At 42.9% G+C, this 18,257-nt stretch overlaps 1 protein-coding gene across 5 annotated transcripts in view; it reads right to left on the reverse strand.

The window, feature by feature from the left end:
• Window positions 1-1,286: 1,286 nt before the first annotated feature.
• ERGIC3 (ERGIC and golgi 3) overlaps window positions 1,287-18,257 on the reverse strand; it is a 33,427-nt gene continuing 16,456 nt past the window's right edge. For 2 of the 5 annotated variants that reach the window (XM_040080402.1, XM_058422758.1), the window contains exons 8-13: window positions 17,280-17,311; window positions 16,538-16,634; window positions 14,803-14,867; window positions 13,865-14,001; window positions 12,949-13,004; window positions 9,323-10,385 (exon numbers count right to left, since the gene is read on the reverse strand). In XM_040080402.1, coding sequence (XP_039936336.1) covers window positions 10,306-10,385; window positions 12,949-13,004; window positions 13,865-14,001; window positions 14,803-14,867; window positions 16,538-16,634; window positions 17,280-17,311 — 467 coding nt within the window. In that variant the 3' untranslated portion in view covers window positions 9,323-10,305. Of the gene's footprint in view, window positions 9,073-9,322; window positions 10,386-12,948; window positions 13,005-13,864; window positions 14,002-14,802; window positions 14,868-16,290; window positions 16,390-16,537; window positions 16,635-17,279; window positions 17,312-18,257 lie in introns of those variants that run through there. The other 3 variants (XR_009208380.1, XM_058422759.1, XM_058422760.1) reach the window with 3 other exon arrangements.

The raw sequence follows: 18,257 nt of genomic DNA on the forward strand, positions 1-18,257 counted from the left end.
TCGATACCCACTGTGATGGGTATCTAACTCTCTAACAGTTTTAAAGTTAGATAGTGTATGTTTATTACAGCCCGGCAGCACATTGGGGATAGCTCCCTAACAAGCACTGTGAAATTCACAGGTAATTACAAAGCCCTTATTTTAACAAAAGTGTTGAATACCCAACATACAAATAACTATTCATATGCCTGTCACCTCCCATTCCTCGCTTCCCATGCTAATTGGCAAAAAAAGGCCACTAAGCATGCGTAGTTTGCCGCTTAAAATGAGTCGGGGTTGTCTTCTGGGGAGGGGTCACCCAAAATGAGGAAGTAAGATGAGTCTTCCTCATTCTGACCTTTCTACCTTTTCAATGCATTTGTGACAAATGAATCCTTGGTAGAACTTACAGTTTCCTGTGTTCAATGGGTCTTTTAAGCAGGAAGTCTGCAGCTATCTTATATCGTATTTACCACATTTTGTTTTTCATTACAAGCACAGCTACATAAACATAAAGCTGACAAGCAATGAGTTACTAAATCCAGGATATCTTATCTAATATCCGGCTTCTGTTAACTGTGAATAAAGCTTACCTATCTACTTCAGCTAATTCAGCAACTTATTATCTTAACTCTCCTAAAATCCCTAATTCTTCAATTTAATGTCTCACATCTGCATGTGGCTCCATTCTGTCTGATAGCACAAGTCCCATAAATTCTTCTCCCAGGGTTTTGGTCATCTTCATTTGGATAACAGAAGTTCAATAGTTTTTGGTCAGCAATCTCCATGCAGGAATGAAGGATGACTCCCCCTACCTTCTGGTTTAGCCAGTTTAGATGTTACAAAAAAACCCCGCAAAACAAAAAAAACACCCAAAAAAACAACCAAAGTCCAGTCTTTTACTTTTAACACTATGTTACAATAATTTTAAAAAATATACATTCATCACATTTCTAAACTCTAGTAATAAAAGAAAATACAGTACAGTCTTCCCACATTATACATACAGTATTCATTTTAATATTTGCGAAAAGGCCAACTATATAATATGCATTTATAACATGTGTAAGTCCTATCTGTGGTACTATTTGGACAGTGTGGACCTACTCTGCAGTGAATGGATGAATAAGGAATGGTACTTGGAAGAAAGAGAGCAGCAGAGACATGGGTGAATGGGAAAATACAACTGAAACAGTGTGGTCATAATCCAAGCTGCCAGATTAATTCTCTACTATGTGCTGGGGAAGTGAGAGTGTATTAATTCAGTTTCTCCCTCAATGACTTTTTTCTATCTGGAAACACTCCTTTGCCCTACAAGGTACCTGTGGCCACCCTAGATCCTCTAGATAGCAACAGCTTTTGCTGTTCTTAAACTTCTCTTGGGGAGAGTCCCAGCTCTCTGGTTCAGTCCTAGTGTGGAAGCTGTTCCAGACCCAATGGATATTCTTGGCAGTTCATACCATTTGGCATTTCCCAATCATTGAGATTTCTGATCCTTTCCCCTGATTCTCACCATCAGGGAGCTGAACCAGTACTGAACTGTGTGGGCAGAGTGGTCCAAAAGGCAAAGGATGGGTCAGGGAAGGTTTTGGGGGTTAGGTTTGTTTCTTTTTTTTTTGTCTTAGAGAGTTTTTTTCCCCATAAGTTGCTAAGATGCTTAGATGGTGCTTGACCAACACAAAGGAGGTGGCCAAAGTCAGGAGCGGGGAGATCATGAGAGTCTTGGGGCAGGAAAAAGACAGGGCTGGGGGAGCTGGGAGCTCTTCTTGCTCTGGGCATCAGAGAGGATGACCAAGCTGCTGCTCGCTGTGGGAGAAGTCCACTGTCAACAGAAAGTCTGGTCCTGGGAATCTACCATCATCTGCTCATGTGCCCAGGAATTCTGAACTCCTCTGCCTGCCTTGCTGGAGCTGGGCCAGCCTTGTCTGGCTGTCGTGGCCTCTTCAGCACTGCTCTTTTTGCTATGCTGTAGCCCTGCACCCCCCTGCCCTGCTGGGACATCCACCCTGCCTGCCGGGGACATCCTGCTGTTCCAGCCACCAGTCCGGGAGTTTCCACCATTCCAGCTTGGTGCTCTCGGAGTCCCAAGAGATCAGACTGCCCCGGGCTTTGTGAAACAAAGTCCCTCGAGGTTGCTGGTTCTGTTTCTTATTAATTGTAATGAATGAACAAGCCCAATTCCGTAAATCAAAATTCAGAATTTTATTTCGAGACTTAAATTCAGTCTCTAACAGCCACAATTAAAAGGAACAGCGCCGAACCCCGGGGTTTCGGCACTGGGTGAACGCAGAAATGGACTCTATCGCTCCGTATCCACTCTGTTCACAAAGTGTGCCCAGAGTCGCCAGTTTTTATACAGTCTTTTGCTGAGAGTGGACGGCGACCGTAGCGCTCTTGCTTCGTGGTAGCTTCATTAGGTATTCATGTTCAGGTCCCAGGTCGGTTGAATAGGTTCTTGGGGGCAGAACAATGTCATGATTGCCGGGTCCGGAGAAGGTTTTGAAAATGTTAAATCGGGCCGGAACAGACAAGATATCAATCCCCTCTTAATCACTCGATCGTCAGCACACCCATCTCCGGGGCAGACACGGCCAATCTTCCCATTTTTCCCATTCTTTTAGTTTTGTTGGTTGTCCTGAGGCTTTTCCCGGCAGGGACCCTCCCCACCCCCAACCCCCGCGTCCCCGTCTTGCAGTTTAGCTTTTTATTTTCTTCTTTAACCCTAAACACACTTTAGGTTCTTAAGTCCAACCGAACGCAGATTAACTTTATATTACATATCACCACATTTTAATGCGAATTAATTACACATCACAATACCTAACATGAATTAACTTTAGGTCATGTATCACATTAATGCTGTAGTAGTTGTTGCTTGTTTGCCTTGTTATATTTACTAGTAAAGAATTGTTATTCCTTTCCCCATACCTCTGCCTGAAAAGCCCCTTTAAATTTCTAAATTATAACAACTTGGAGGGAGGGGATTGGAATTCCCCATTCCTAGAGATGTCCTGCCCCTCCCTAGCAGATACCTGTCTTTCAAACCAAGACAACTCTTTAGCCAGGCTCCCACTGTCCTTTGCCCACTCAACTTTCCCATGACATTTCCCACTTCCGAGACTCCACTCTGCTTTCTGGTACGTTCACCCAGTCTTTTTTGACTTCCTCTCTTGTAGCAATATACAGCTGGTTTACAGGTGGATATAATGAGTCTGATCATAAGAGACCTAATTCAGCTGACCTGGCTTGTTCTAGAAGTCCCTAGGGGAACAAAGACCTGCGTGTCCCCACCTAAGCCCTGGATGCAGATACACCACTGGCCAGAGATCTGGGCGGTGCAGAGATTCCCAACCAATAGGCTCCCCAAGCCCGGGGAATTCAAACTGGTTATAAAAAGAAGCTTGGAACAATAAAGTGGGTTACTGGCTGTTGCCCAGGACTCAGAAGAAGTCTGTGTCATGCATCTGTCTCTGTGAAAATGAAGTTCACTTTCTTGGTAAAATTAAAAAAGTTTAATAAAAAGACAATTGCCGAATTGTCTTTTTATTAATAGAAATAATAATGTGATATATGTTTTGAGATAAATTTGTGTTTTATATGTTATAACCTATAAACTGTATTACAGGCAGAAGGTCTCCACAAAACTGTGGAAACTTTTCTGCTTGCCAAGACTAATTTGCAATTATAGAGATTCCAGACAATGGCAGGGCGAAGTCCAAATTAACAACCAAAAGGAATGGCCAAACCGGAGATGTCCCATTGATCAAGGGAGGGTCCACTGCCTTCTCCGGTGATTAACACATGATACCAGTCTAGAGGAGGAAGACCCAAAGATGTCGCTATCAGCATCCCAATGGTGACTTCTCAGAACCCCATTCAAGCGCCGATTCTGCCAGGAAGAAGCATTCGAAGCCAAGAGGCCAGAGAAAGAAAATACATGAATATGCATGGCAGACATGAACTAACAATAAAACTGCCGCAGGGAAGAAAAACTGTATAAAACCTGCCCACTGAATCTAAGTGCTTGCAAACGGGGAGGACTGGTTCAGTTGTGGCCATCACCCAACTTCGATAACCCGGGATCGAGGTTGTCTCTTTTATTGTGGCTGTCTCAGATTGTTATTTTTAAAACAGCAAAATAACTTTATATTAAATTGGCTATTGATTGTCCATAACAATAATAATAGAAACAATAATAAAAATAAAGCAAATAATTAAATGAATAAACAATTATGGTTGGGTGGCTTGGCATTCTGCCAAGAGCACACACTCTAACAAAGGCTTCTGCCTTAAAAGCACCAGCTTGTTGCATATTCATAAATCCCCATGCATGATACAAACATTCCTCCTGAGTTTAGATGTTCCTCTGCTCATTTTCAACTTCCACCACCCAACCATTTTATCATGCCCATCAGTCTTCTGGTGGCTCCATCCAGTCTCACACCCCATGATAACAGAGGTCCAAGAAATTCCTCCCCTGTAGCTCTTGTCACCACCATCTTCATCTGGATAAGATAACCCAGGAATGTGGGGGGGAGGGGTTTCTGAGTATCTTTTCTATTCTCTGGGTTACATGAACAAAAGCAGTCTTTATTTTAATATAATCTATAGCCTAAGATATATATATATATATTCATCACACTGCCATTTCTAAGTTTCATTAATAGAAATAAAAGGAACTATATTAATACAGCAGAGTTTTCCAACATTATACATATAGTATTCATTTTAATATTTGTTAAAAGCCAATAATGTAATATTGACTTATAACAGTCTCCAATCCATGGACCTCAAGTTACACGTAATGTCTCCGTGTAAGGTCAACAGCTAGCTCTGCATAGTAGCAGAGGAGACAAAAAAGCAGCATAGGAGCTGGAAAAAGCAAAAGCTACAAAAAACAGTGGCAGAGCTGTTTTGTGGTCGAAAACCGTTTAAACTTTGAATTCTTCTGCACCTGCCTCTGAACACAGAAGAAAACAACCATCGGAGCCATGGGAGGATGGATCTCATAATCTCATCAAACCCTAAAGGTATGGTTTGCTCTTTTAGAAGAATGGGAAATTGATTACAATCTAGAGGCAGTGGGAAATTTACTAACCTGGGCTAAGGACAATGGATTTGGTACAACTAAAGAGGCTACCCTTGACTTGAATACTTGGGCATGAACTGGACAATTTATAATTAAAGCTGTCTCTAGGGGGGATCAAAAATTAAAATTATCAAGCCCTGGAAACTTACTTTAGACTCGATGAGACTGTTAAAAACTGATGAAAATGCAGAAAAATGGACGCCTGAAGAGACAGCAGAGGGTTGGGAACCCGGCTGACCTTGCGGACGGGGTGGCCAGATGAAATCTCTTCCCCTCGGGGCTGTGCCGCCCTGAATGCCCCCTCCCCGTGGAACGCCTTCCCTGGAGACTCATTTTCCACCTCTCCCCCACATGGCAGGGCCCTGGCGGACAGTCAAACCGTGGTGGGACACAATGACCCAGATTTCGCAATCCCACCACACGGTTGAAATACCGCGGACTCAGAAACCGCGGCAGGAGACAGTGACCCAGATTACGCAATTTACTCACATGGTAGGGCTCCAGGGCACAGCAGTATGGGAGAAGGTGGTGGGATACCGGTACAGCAGCAAGAGGTGCGCCTGTGCCCGCATGCTGGGCAGAGCTGGAATACCGCGTGCCTGTGGGAGTATTGTGTTTTGCCTCCGAGAAGCCCCAATCCCGGCGCCGCAAAAAAGCCCCATTCCTGCCCCAGTGAGGTGTTATGCAATGCCAACAAGCCCAGTGTCTGTGCCACAAAGCAGCCATGCTGAACTAACTCACTCCTGAGCTACACAGAGCTGCTTACAGCCCGAGCCATGCCGCCATGATTTGCAGTTTGCAAACATAACTCGGCTGCACGCCGTTGCCGAGACCGCCACCCCACATCTCTCATCACCATGCAAACGCCCAGACTGCCCCTGCCCGGAGCTGGTTGGCTCAGCCCACAGACCGCACCCACAGCCCCGCCTCCACCGGCCAGGCCTGCACGCCACTGCAACACGGGGGTGTGGCCTCAGATGATGTAATCTCAGATGCCTGGATGTTTTTATTACATCATATCAGGAAATAAACCAGAACCAGGAAGTGCCAACGCTACCACTCCAGCACCTGGCTCCACTCCTGCAGCCAGTCCTGCTCCTGCCACAGCACCATTGCATCTACAGCCACGAGACACCCACAGAGGGAACCCAAATTCCTACCCTGCCACCAGCTTCAGAGAACAAGCCCCTGCAAGCCTGCCTCTTTCGGCTGCAGCCCCGTTGATGTTCCAGTTGGAGGCCACCCCCCCACACATGACCCAGTTGTCTTCTGGGTGGAGGTAAAGCAGGAAGTGATAACAAGCAGAGAGGGGGCTGAACTAATTTCTGTACCCAGGTATCTACCATCATTAAAAAGCTGTCAGTGGGGTGGGGGAAGAGATTGCATCATTCCCATTTTTATGAGGCAATGGCAATATACCTGACAAGTATGTTCCCTTTAATTGGCAAACCCTTTCAGAGCTATGCCAAATGGCTGCTAAACATGGACTAGGGTCACCCGCTGTTGCAAATGTGCTTTAGTTTATAACTGCTACTGAACTGACTCCATATGACATGAAGTAGATAGCCACACTGCTGTGCACTACAGTGCAATATATGATGTTTGAATCGACATGGAAATCCTATGCAGAGTGCCAGGGACTGAAAATTCAATTGCTACTCAACAAGATCTGTGTTTTGGGCTAGGGATTTCCCAATTTATGGGAAATCTACATCCTGCAGACGACCCAGTAACTCAAGCGCATTTGACTCCCCCAATCCTAGCCCAAGCAAAAGACTTAGCAATGCGAGCTCTAACAAAAGTTATAAATATGTCTGTGCCCACCAAAAGTTATTCAAGTATAAAACAAAACCTTTATGAATTATACAGGGGGTGTTGCTGGGCGAGCCTAAGGGATGAGGGCTGGGTGCTAGCAGACAATGGATACCCTTTGCAAAGAAATGGGTCCCCTCAGCAGCGCGTATACTACACGATCACTACTCGCCTCTGCTTTTGCAGCACATGAGAGCTAAACATTTATCAAAGCTGACAGGAGCAAGGTAATAGCTCTTTGGGCTCCAGCTCCTTAGGGACAGGCAGAACTCAGCTGGGCAGAGAACCAAGGGCTGCACTGTGTTGAGCTGGCTGTCCTGTTCCAGCATGGAGAGCACCTGATTACTCCACTGCCCACTCAGGTGTTGATCCTGGGCCCAGCTTTCCTCAAGCACATCCATGGACACAGCATCATGGCTGGTACCCCTCCACTGGCTTCACAGCCCTGCTCCTTACCTTGCACAACTGCCAGCAGGTGAGCACAGCAAATGGTACCAGATGCTGCCACTGTAACTCCCCTGCACTGATTGTCCATATGCTTGCGGGACGCCCCAGCGTCCACACAGCCTTGGCTGTTGCTGGCACGTGCACAGGTCTCCATGTTTGGCTTCGGAGCAGACAGTGAAGGGAACTGGCACCACTACTGGAAAAAACCCCATTGGTCCAGAGCCTTAAGCAGGATGGGAGTTCATGACATTGATGCTGAATTCAGCCTCATCGAGAGATGGGCACATGAAGGCAGGATTGTATTCTACAAGTGATGCATTTCCAAGAAATTGGAGCCAGGCTGTTTGGCCAGGAATGGGCCAAAGGGCACTGCCAGCAGCTGTCTTAGCTCTTTAGCTTACTGCTCCACCCCACTACCGGGCTCACAGACCCTGCGATTTGCAGGGTTTTGGTCAGCTGGGTACTATGGGTGCCATTCTCCCATGGCAGCAGTGATGTTGCATTTAGCTGGACACAGGGTGGGCACAGTTCCGTCTATGCTGGTTGGAAGGGACAAAGGGGAGATGTTGGGGCCGGAGGTGGGCATGGAGCCTGTGAGCTGCTGTATGTGGCCCTGCAGGGCTGCGAAGCCACTGGTGGACAGCAGCTGGTCAAATGTGGCTGGCTGCATGACAGAGATGGTATTTCCACCCACAGATGGCTTTTGGGAGAGGCTTGTAGTTATTCTTAGGAAAGGAAGATGCCCCCCTCAGCCTGCCCAGTTTTTTACTAAGATTTTTATTCTTACAGTCTTTAACTAAGGGAATATTTTTTTAAACTGCATCAAGGAAGAAGGGAAAAAAAAATCAATCATGGTGACAGAAGACAACAGAGTTGAATAAATTTTAAATGATCTTATGTTGAATAAACTTTGAAAACATGTGAACCACCATTTCCTTTACTTTTTGACCCCTTACAACTTTAAAAAGGGCACCCCTGCAGAACATGACTCCCTGCAGAACAAGACTGCAGACCCTGGGGAATGAGCTCCCCAAAGGTTTTTCTCCTCCAGAGCAGAGTTAGCAGGATGTCTTTTATCACTTTCAATCACTAACATCCTTGATTCAGACTCAGCTTCATCATGATTCTTGGTCACGTGGGCTTTCAGTCTCTCAAAATCACCAGAACTCTTGTACTCATATCCTTCCTACTGATAGCAGAAGCCTGTATTACTTACTAGCTTCATTAATTTTCTGCCTCTCCATGCAGAATCTCCATTTCTGTAGCTTTGATTTCTTCTTTCCACTACTTCCAGTTTCCCATGATGAGTACAAGTATTGCACCTTCACCTTCCCTTCATAATTCTTTAGGTTCTCAGGTGTGCTCTGGGCAGTGATCTGCAATGTTTTTCCAGTTTACAAGCAATTGGTTTTCTTATCAAGGACAAGCCAGTCCTTGATAGGAAACAGTGATAACTGTTTCAGTCTGGGTTAAACTCTTGCTGCATTACTTCCATTCATATTCCTCTCCTGACTACTCATAAACTTAGTTACAAAGCTGAGTGCACTGATGAGCAATGAAACTGTTCAGGCCACTTTTTGTTCCTGATGAAACATATGAATACAATGTTCCCTTCCTCATCCTGACCCACTGTATTCATTAAATATACTTGTAAAAAATACATTTAAAACAAACCTGCTTTTCAACATTCTTGCTTGAAGATAATCATTCTCCTTACCCACACCACAAATTGCTTCTCTCCCCAGCTGAAAAAACAGCAGTTTTTAGACTCCCTGGTTTATAGGTAAGTTCAACTAATTAAAAGAACCAACCACCTAGCAAAACCAGCTTTAAAATGAATTAAATGAATTATAAAAAAGCTTTCTCTCTGCAGTATCTGATCCTGTGCCTATCCAATTGCTTGGACCAAGATTAGAGTCATACCAAACCAAATCCAGATCTGAGATTTAAGCGTAATCAATCTGTTTTACATCAAATAAGGCAAGAATTCACATATATTTTTTCCTCATTATTTTCAAATGTCTCCCAATATAGTTTTACATACCAAGCAGTATACTCAATTGTGTAGATGATATAACAGAAAAAAGGGGGATCATCATCACAATCTCTATGTACTTTGCCACAATGCAATATGTCTTTTAATTCTAATTTCCAGTTCAGTATCAGGATTAGTTCAAGTAATTTAATTATTCCTCCATATGCCTTACTAGAACAACAGAGGATGGACTTCATTTAAAAAATATACACCAAAGGGAAATGGCAAAAAAATCCAATTTAAAAAATCAATTAAAATCAATTAAAATTCCAGACACCTTTTTTTCCCGAAACATCAACTTGCATCTTTCATAAGAAGAACAACTGGGAGCTCCCCTGGCACAGAAAGCAGGTCCCAAATGCTTAGGCTCCCCATGCCCCCCAGGATGGCTACAAGGCAATAGATGGGATACAGCATCAGGACACCCAGAAACATTTTAAAGAAAATTTAAAGAAACATTTTAAAGAAAAGAAAAATTAAAAATCCCTGATTCCCTGATGGTGTTGCTAGAAGGCTTATGTGATGACAACTTCAATCCATTACAGGTCTCTTGACAATTAAGTACATTATTCCTAGAGTCAAACAGAATGGAGTATCTCCAGCATCTCTGTTGGGAAGGGGAACAGAACTGAAGGAACACAGACTGACACAAAAGGAGATTGACATTAGGGTCTGCAGAGCCAGATATGATAGCTAATCTTTATAGCAGCAAGGTTCAAGTTGTTCCATCCACAGACTAAGGGCAAAGAATGAGGGCACAGTAACATATGAGTGGTTAGGGCCATCTGGAAATCACAAACCTCTTCTCCTGTGCGATTTCAGATCACTTGTGTTTCAAAGAGCCTGTTTAGTTCTCTTTAGAGGCTTGGGGATTTTTTGTGGTTTTATTTTTGTGTGTTTTTAAATGGGTAAATGCCATTGCTTACTATGTTAAGCTTATTGCTTATGTTGTCTTCCCAAGTTCAATTTTCTTCTGGATGGCACGTGCAGAGTGATATATCAAGGAGTCAATGAAACCTGCAACTAAAAGGCAAAAAAAAAAATGGATGAAGTCAGACATGCCTCAAAGAGAGAACAACTCCCAAGGAAGAAAACACAAACCCTGCTGTCAAGAGGAAAGGAATCCCAGGTCCACCACAGAAAAAGGTTCTACTGCTGCTTAGAATAGTCAAGTCCTCATCTCCTCAGGACAGACAAGACCCAGCCTGGAGGACAGAGGTGATCATGCTTCTCTAGAAAACATCCCTTTTTCGCAAGTAAAAGAGACAGGCTGAGTCGTGTGTTTACTGGTGACTGAGGACAGTTTGGAGAGGAAGCTGATGTGGAGATCTTTACGCCTCATTGTTGCCTTGACTCAGCTTGCAAAGGGCGTGTTTCCCACTTCTTGCTCATTTCACAGCAACCTTGAAAGTACCATATGCTGCCCTTGAGAGGTGCACTTCACTGGAGAGGGCAATGTAAACCCACCAGACAAAAAACAATACAAACCGCTGCCTTTAATTCTTTCTGCAGTATTTCCCCCAAATCTCTCCAGCCCTGAAGAAGCCTGTTAATTCAGTGCTTGTTTGTGGCCACAGAAAAACTCAGAATTGGGTCTACTGTACCCCAGACCACCAAGCTTTTCACAGGGCTGGAACCCTGAGCTCCTGCCAGTGAGGCAACACAAGGGCTGCTAGGGAGCCTTTTTTCAATGATTTAGTTTTATAAAGCTTCATATTCTTTCTTTTATTCAAAACATCAGTCAAAGGAATATGTAAATTATTTCTTGGTTGTATACAAAGACATACATTTCAATATGACAGAAAGCACTGCCGCTAAAATGGGAATTGAATCTTCTGTTTATTACTATATAATATGGAATTATTGGACTAAATATTTGGTCTTTGAGTAATGCTTCAGGTGATTCCTGTGTGGTTGTTTTGCCCTGAAATTATCTGTACTTGTGGAATCAATTTGATACTGTTCCATGAACACTATTACAGAGGTGACTTTAGAATAGCATAGAATCATCTAGGTTGGAAAATACCTCTAAGGTCATAGCATCCAACTGTCCCCAGCACTGCCAAGTCCACTGCTAAACCATGTCCCTCAGTGTCATATCTACATGTCTCTTAGATTCTTCCAGGGAGGCTGACCCTACCACTGCCCTGGGCAGCCTGTGCCATGGCTGGGCAACCCTTTCCATGACAAATTTTTTTTCCCTTATATCCAATCTAAACCTCCCCTGGTGTAACTTGAGGCCATTTGCTTTTGTCTTGTTCCTGTTAAAAGAAGAGACTGATCCTCACATGGCTCCAACCTCCTTTCATGTAGTTGTAGAGAGCAAGAAGGTCCCTCTTGAGCTTCTTTTTCTCCAGGCTGAGAACTCCTGCCTGTTCCTCATCAGACCTATGTTCCAGCTTCTTCCCCAGCTCCATTCCCTTCTCTGGACTTGCTGCAGCACCTCAATGTCTTGCTTGTTATGAAGGGTCGAAAACTGAACCCAAGATTCAAGGCACATCACCAGTGTGCAGTGGGGGACAGTCACTGCCCTGGTCCTATTTGCCACACTATTGCTGGTACAAGTAATTGGCCTTATTGACCACCAGTTGATTTGATCTCTAGAATACAGAGAGTCTGAGCGTGGTGTATGGCAGCAAACATGAATTGGCTGTCAAACCTAGTCAGTGCTAAAGGGCACTTGAATTTGACATGAAAGTAATTTTTGAATGATTTTTCAAATCAGAGAGATGAATAGGACAAAATTTAATGCAGACAGAAATTCTGTTTAACAATATCAGGTTAACAGAGCACTGTGACACCTCCGACGATGGGAAAACCTTGCAGATAAAGGTATGATGTTATAGGTATGTGATACAGATGTTATGTGACACAGAAACTGGCTTCTCAGGTCTCTGACCACATTTTCAGGCTGGCCCTTAATACCCACATCTTTGACTATGAGCACCCTGTATTATCACCTGGAGAGCACGGCTGGACCAAGGCTGCTCCCATGCACAGAGCTGAGCAGATACTGATTAGCTATTCCAGATGCCAGCACTGAGAGTGAAGTGCAGATATGCAGATGGATCTGCAGGAGCAGCCTCTCTTCACAAGACCCCATCTAGTTCTTGCAGAACACTAGCTGGAGCTCCTATGTCTGGGAGCACAGTTTGATATCTAAGACATATATTATGCCCATGGCAGCCTGGGTTCACAGATTTTACTGCCTTGGTTCCACATGAAAACAACTATCTGCTTACAGACCCAAGCTGGCCAAGAATTCAAGTACAGACGCTTTCATATGGTCTGTGAAGAACAGCTTTGTTTGAAAATGTAATGTCCTGTAGAGCAACAAAATGAAATATTATGACAGGTCTACAGGTCTAATGTTGTAACAGGTCTACAGCATCTTGTAAGCCCCCAGTGCTAACTTCAGTCTGATGCCACTCCTGTGGCTCTGCAGAACATGCTGTATCACTTCCTGAAGGCTAAAATAATCTCTTTTCATTGAACAGGGATTTATTACTAGACATGCAGACTTTAGAAGGCCTAAGATAGTAAATGTTTACACTTTAGAAAGCAAAATGATTGAAAGGTGCAATACCTGTAAATATGCCTCCAACAATGGCACAAACTCCAGTGAGAAAGTGAGTAAAGGACCTAGAATTTGAACAACCAACATGAACTCAGATACCAGTGTCAGGTATGTTACAATTAACTAATAATGATAATAATGTTCATCATACCATATAAGTATGCGTTGCCTAAATATTCACAGCTGACAATTCTCAGATTAAAGAATCAATTAACCCCTGTTGGCTAAAGAATGGAGTTTGTCACTATTATTTTTAGTCAGCAGCACTAAGAGGAAGTACTGAATTTATACACTTAAAAGATGGGCTTTTAATCCTTAAGACATTATTCATTCCTATCCAGTGAGAATGCACAGCATTCATAACAGGTCACATCACACAGTAACTAAATCCCTAAGCACATGTTAATACATTTTAAGATACAGACATTTTCTGTCTCCCATTATGAACCTCAAAGATTGGAAAGCTACAACCCCTTCCATTCCCCTGCAGTTGCATGCTAGCCATTAACCCAGAGAGAATAACAGGTTCCATATTGGCTGCAAGGTGTAGAAAAGCTATAGGAAAGGCAGAGTAAGAAACCAGTTGGACTGTGTGGGTGCTGCTGATAAAATAAGTATGCTCTGTAAATCTAGTCTTCCCACTAGAAGTCTGAACCAAGAACCACTATATCACACTTCTGCTCCTTGCACCACTTTCCTTTTCCATCTTGTAACTGGATTACAATGCTTCACATAGCCACAGAAAAAAACCAATCACATGGAAAGGAAGGGCATGGGGGAGCACCTCTTCCTCTCCATTGGCTGGGAAGGGGTTTGCCTGAATTTCAGGCATTTGCACTGTCATGTCTAAGTGAGGATGAAGTTTCAAGCTATGCAAAAGGAAAAAATCAATGAAGGTTGAATGAAATAGAATGAAATGTCTTACCTGTGTTTCTCTGTCAGCTTCACCATCATGGGTGAAAGCTCATACAGCACAAAGACACCAGGCAGACCCTGGTCTCCCAGTAGACCGTTCGCTATTTTCTCATGTCGTGTAACTGAGAACTGGTTAGTTCTTACCACCTACCAGGAAACAAACACAGCAAACCATTGTTTTGCTAACAGGGAATAGGAAAGACCACTAAAACATGAGTGTAATGAACAACATTAGTGCAGCCCTGTCCATGTGGACAGCTTGACAGTGGTTAGAGAGAGTCATGAAGACCTCTGTCAAGATCAGGTATTTGCTATCAGGTCTATTTTAATATAGGCTACCAGTTAAAGCTGCAGCTAGCCCATAGTATGAGGAATGCATCACACCCAGGCTGGACTATTTGGTCTCTGCTGGCACACAATGGCATAAGCTGTCCTTCTCAACCCAGAGTCTATGCCATCCTCTACCAAAGTTCAGTCCTGCTAAGCATGCTTCAGGAGATAGCACTGATGACAGAAAGCCATAAATAATCCAGAGTGAGAAAAAGGAAAACAATACATAGAGGCAGGAGAGTGGAGAAAGACAGAGATAGCCTATCTTCATGTAAATGAAGATCAACATCCAGCATTCTTCTGTGCTCTGCCATTCATTCTTCTACACGTTGTTCATACTCATCTTATTCTTAGAGAAATTAAACAGGGTTTTTGTAAAATTAAATTATGTTCTATCACGCCTACAAAGTTATCTGATACAAATTACAATCCAAGCTGATTGTATCCCAGTTTCTTTACCAAATTCCACACTTGGGGGTTTCAAGTAGCAAATGCACGCTACAGCCTCTGGTATACAACTGGCAACACACCTGGATCCACAGTTACTGTCAGCATCAAGAATATGAGGAGAAAGTGAAGGCTTTCACTTGTCAAAGTAGCAGGGAAAAAGGTACTTACTTCACCATCTACTTTCCTATACACAGTGGGCACCACTTTGACAAAATATTGAAACATCATGGAAGCTATAATCAAAGACAGGGAGAGACACAATTAATATCCAGCAATAATCTGGAAGCTTTTCACTGACAGGTCAAGTAGACACAAACTGGTTTTGTTCAACTTGTCTGGGAACATCTTTCTGCATGACAGCTGCTGGAGGTTTTCAAGGAGAGTAAAATTAATGTCTGAAATGTGTCTTCCTTTTGCCAAAGTGAATCTCATTTCTGCAACCAAAACCAAAACTCATGGCATTTTGGCCTTGACTAAACAGAAAATCTTCTACAAACTTGCTACAGCTTTACCAGTAAAACTTCTTGCAAATTTGATTCTAGTCCAGGAAAATTTCTTATTCTTAACAACATAGCCCTAAGAAAACATACTCAGGTCTAAATTAGTATTTCATATCAACTTCAATTAACACTGCAGTTTATTCCTGTAGAAGCATGGCATTTGTTGTATCAGAAGATGAAAAGGAAGATTTGGACCAATGAAGAAAAAAATAGAAAAACCCCTTCTGTTGCTTCAGACCAGCCTGTTCCTTCGGTTCTCTTAAAGATAACACAATGCAAGAAAAAAAACTATTTTCTGTAAAATTCCCTAGATAGGATTATTCATCCATTTCTACAGCAGAAGTAATTCTTGCATATGGTATCTTTAGCTGCAATAAACATAAATTTGACCTGCAATCTACTGCTCCTACTTCTTTACTGGAGCATGTCTTCAGAAGGAATTCTTCAAGAATTTACCAACTGGTTCCCTGAGGCTCAGGATGAAAAGCTTGAGCATATGCAGAAATTTACCAGTCAGCTACATGTCCTCCCTCTCAGATAGTTTGTTACTCCACAGAATAACTACAGCATCATAATTGTATTGAACATTATGACGCCTTTAAATTTTTCTGTACTTTTTTTTAAACACCATCCTCTCATTTGGGTACAAGGATCAAAATCAATGGTAGAAAACTTAAAAGAATTGATTCAGGTAGGACTAACAATTCTATCACAGCTTCAAAACAAATGACTTCTTTCTCCAAGTTTTATTACATAGAACTCAAATTACCTTCAAAGACAAACTTTTCAGACTTCAGTGTATGTAAAAAAAAACTCTCTGCAGTGGCATGTAAAGGACCTTTCATAGAAATGCAGGCTTGTGGAAATAAAATCCCGCACAGCAGCAGCATAAGGAAAAAACTGTCTTTCATACTCAAGCCAGCAAATCTGGAGCTATCTAGAAAGATCAGCAATATTTCAACTTCACTGCAGCTTTCCAAGCTTTTACTGTTGGGTATGTCAAGGTCAGGCAGACACCACAGCTCTCCAGCAGCTACTGATTATGCCTTTTTCCTCTATCCTGCATCTTCTGGTTCTCTCTCACTGCATGTAGTAGCTAGAGAGGGCTCTCCTTGAGCTATATCTGAGGTAGGCCTTTAATAATGACATGCTGTACCTGCTGTTGTGCATCCAGGAACTCTGAACAGAGATAACTTTCAGAAAGGTCACAGAATCCAAACATGTTGGCAGATTTCTTCCAGGTGAATGGAGACAGCTGCTCCAAAAAGAGCACAAGGTGGAGGAGTCACATTTCACATAACTCTGTCAGGGTTTTTGTTAAAACTGGGAACTTTGGTCCTATTCTCTTCTAACAGTTATTAATACAGACACTTAAAAAGAGACTTCTTTCAGATGCCTTTTACCTTGTTGTGCAGTGATGGCTGTCCCATCCAGAGGGTTCACAATGCCTGGATAATCCCTTCCAAATGAGAGATGTTTGATATAGTGTGTCATATTGATCTGAAATGGAAATGCTAGTAACTCAAACAGCTGCACAGCATATGAGGGGTCAGGTAAGGGGCACGAAGTTCATTTGTATATTTTTCTGAGTGTGGCTCTAGAATAGACAGGTACTCCCTTTCTCTGTGCATTCTAAAGGTAAACTCCAAAACATTTGCTTTTCTTTTTTATTCATAGTATATTTCAAGACAAGTAATTTCTCCTTCTCTTGATGGAAATCCTCGTATCTCGATGCCCTTTCTTCCCATCTACAGAGCAGGCCCTCCCACCCACTCCTCTCCTTGCCATAGGAGCACATGCTGTCAGCTGCCTTCAAGGAACAGCTAAGAGCATCATTTGCTTTCCTCCCAGCAGAAGATAAACTCCAACAGATCCAGAAGCAGTTGTGACAATATCAACCTTAAGAAACTGTGAAGCATAGATTAAGGAGAAAGGCAGGCTCAAGTAGAGAGGTACAGGCTTGACAAACAGCATGCAAATGTCAAAGAATGTATTTCAGAACCCTCTGTTAAAGCAGGACCCAGGTTCTGCTTAGACTCATAAAGCCAAATCTGCAGCAATCTAGGATCTCAATGTGGAAACAGGGGGAAAATCCAGAAGGAAAATAGACTAAGAGAACTAGAACACTGCCTTAGGAACACTTACATTATCAAGTCCGAAGCTCTGCAGATCATGAACTGTAAATAGAAAAATAGTTAACAATATAGCTCACATTGTCATAACAATAATATCTGTCTACCATACCCTAGCCATAAGTGAGCTCCTTTAATTTCCATCACAATCTAAAGAGGCAAGAAAATTGCCTGGGTTTCTCTCTTGCTTGCATGTGTGACAGATAAAACTGCTGTAATACACCTCCTTGCTAGAATGAAGGCAAGTAAATTTAATTTGGGGTTACTTCAGATTAGGTATTCAGTCCTCACCTGCATGTATTCTTCATCTAGGGAAAAAACAAGATCCCAGAGGCCAGAAAGGAAAGCTTTGCTGTTAGCCACACATAACTCCTCTCACTACTGTAAAACAGAGAGGCACAATAGACCTAAACTAACAAATGAGCAGAGTACATGCTTTAATATAACATGCAAGTGCCCTTAAAAATCATCATCATCTTAGTAACTCTCAGCACTCCACCTATCAGCTTTGCTACTGCTGCCCAGAGAACATACTGGGAAAAGAAAAGTCTTTGCAGGGATGACCTGAGCAGAGTATTTACAAACCACTCGTAGGGCCACAGTGACTGTCACTAGTGCTGTGATCTGGGGAATTTGGCCTGCCCCATCCCTACTCTTCCCACATATAGCAATGTGACAATGTTGGCAGCACCACACACCCCTAGAAGGGATCTGGCAGAGATATTGGCAGTGGGAGGCAGCGGATATCTTTTCGTTTGCTACTTAAATGACTTTATGCAATACCAGAAGCATCAGTCTCAGCATGAAAATATAAACTGCAAATCCATTTCAGTTTCACTCCTACCAGGTTCATCCAAAGTCACACAGTCATGAAAGAAGCCAGCAGCTGTGGCCACTTTAAAAGGTAAATTCATGTGCTCAGGAAAGCAGACCTCAGCTTTCATTTTAGCAAAGTAAAACATAGTTCAATAATCGTGGGCTATTACTTTAG

This window comes from Hirundo rustica, chromosome 16 (assembly GCF_015227805.2).
Source record: "Hirundo rustica isolate bHirRus1 chromosome 16, bHirRus1.pri.v3, whole genome shotgun sequence".
In the NCBI taxonomy this organism is placed as follows: Eukaryota; Metazoa; Chordata; class Aves; order Passeriformes; family Hirundinidae; genus Hirundo; species Hirundo rustica.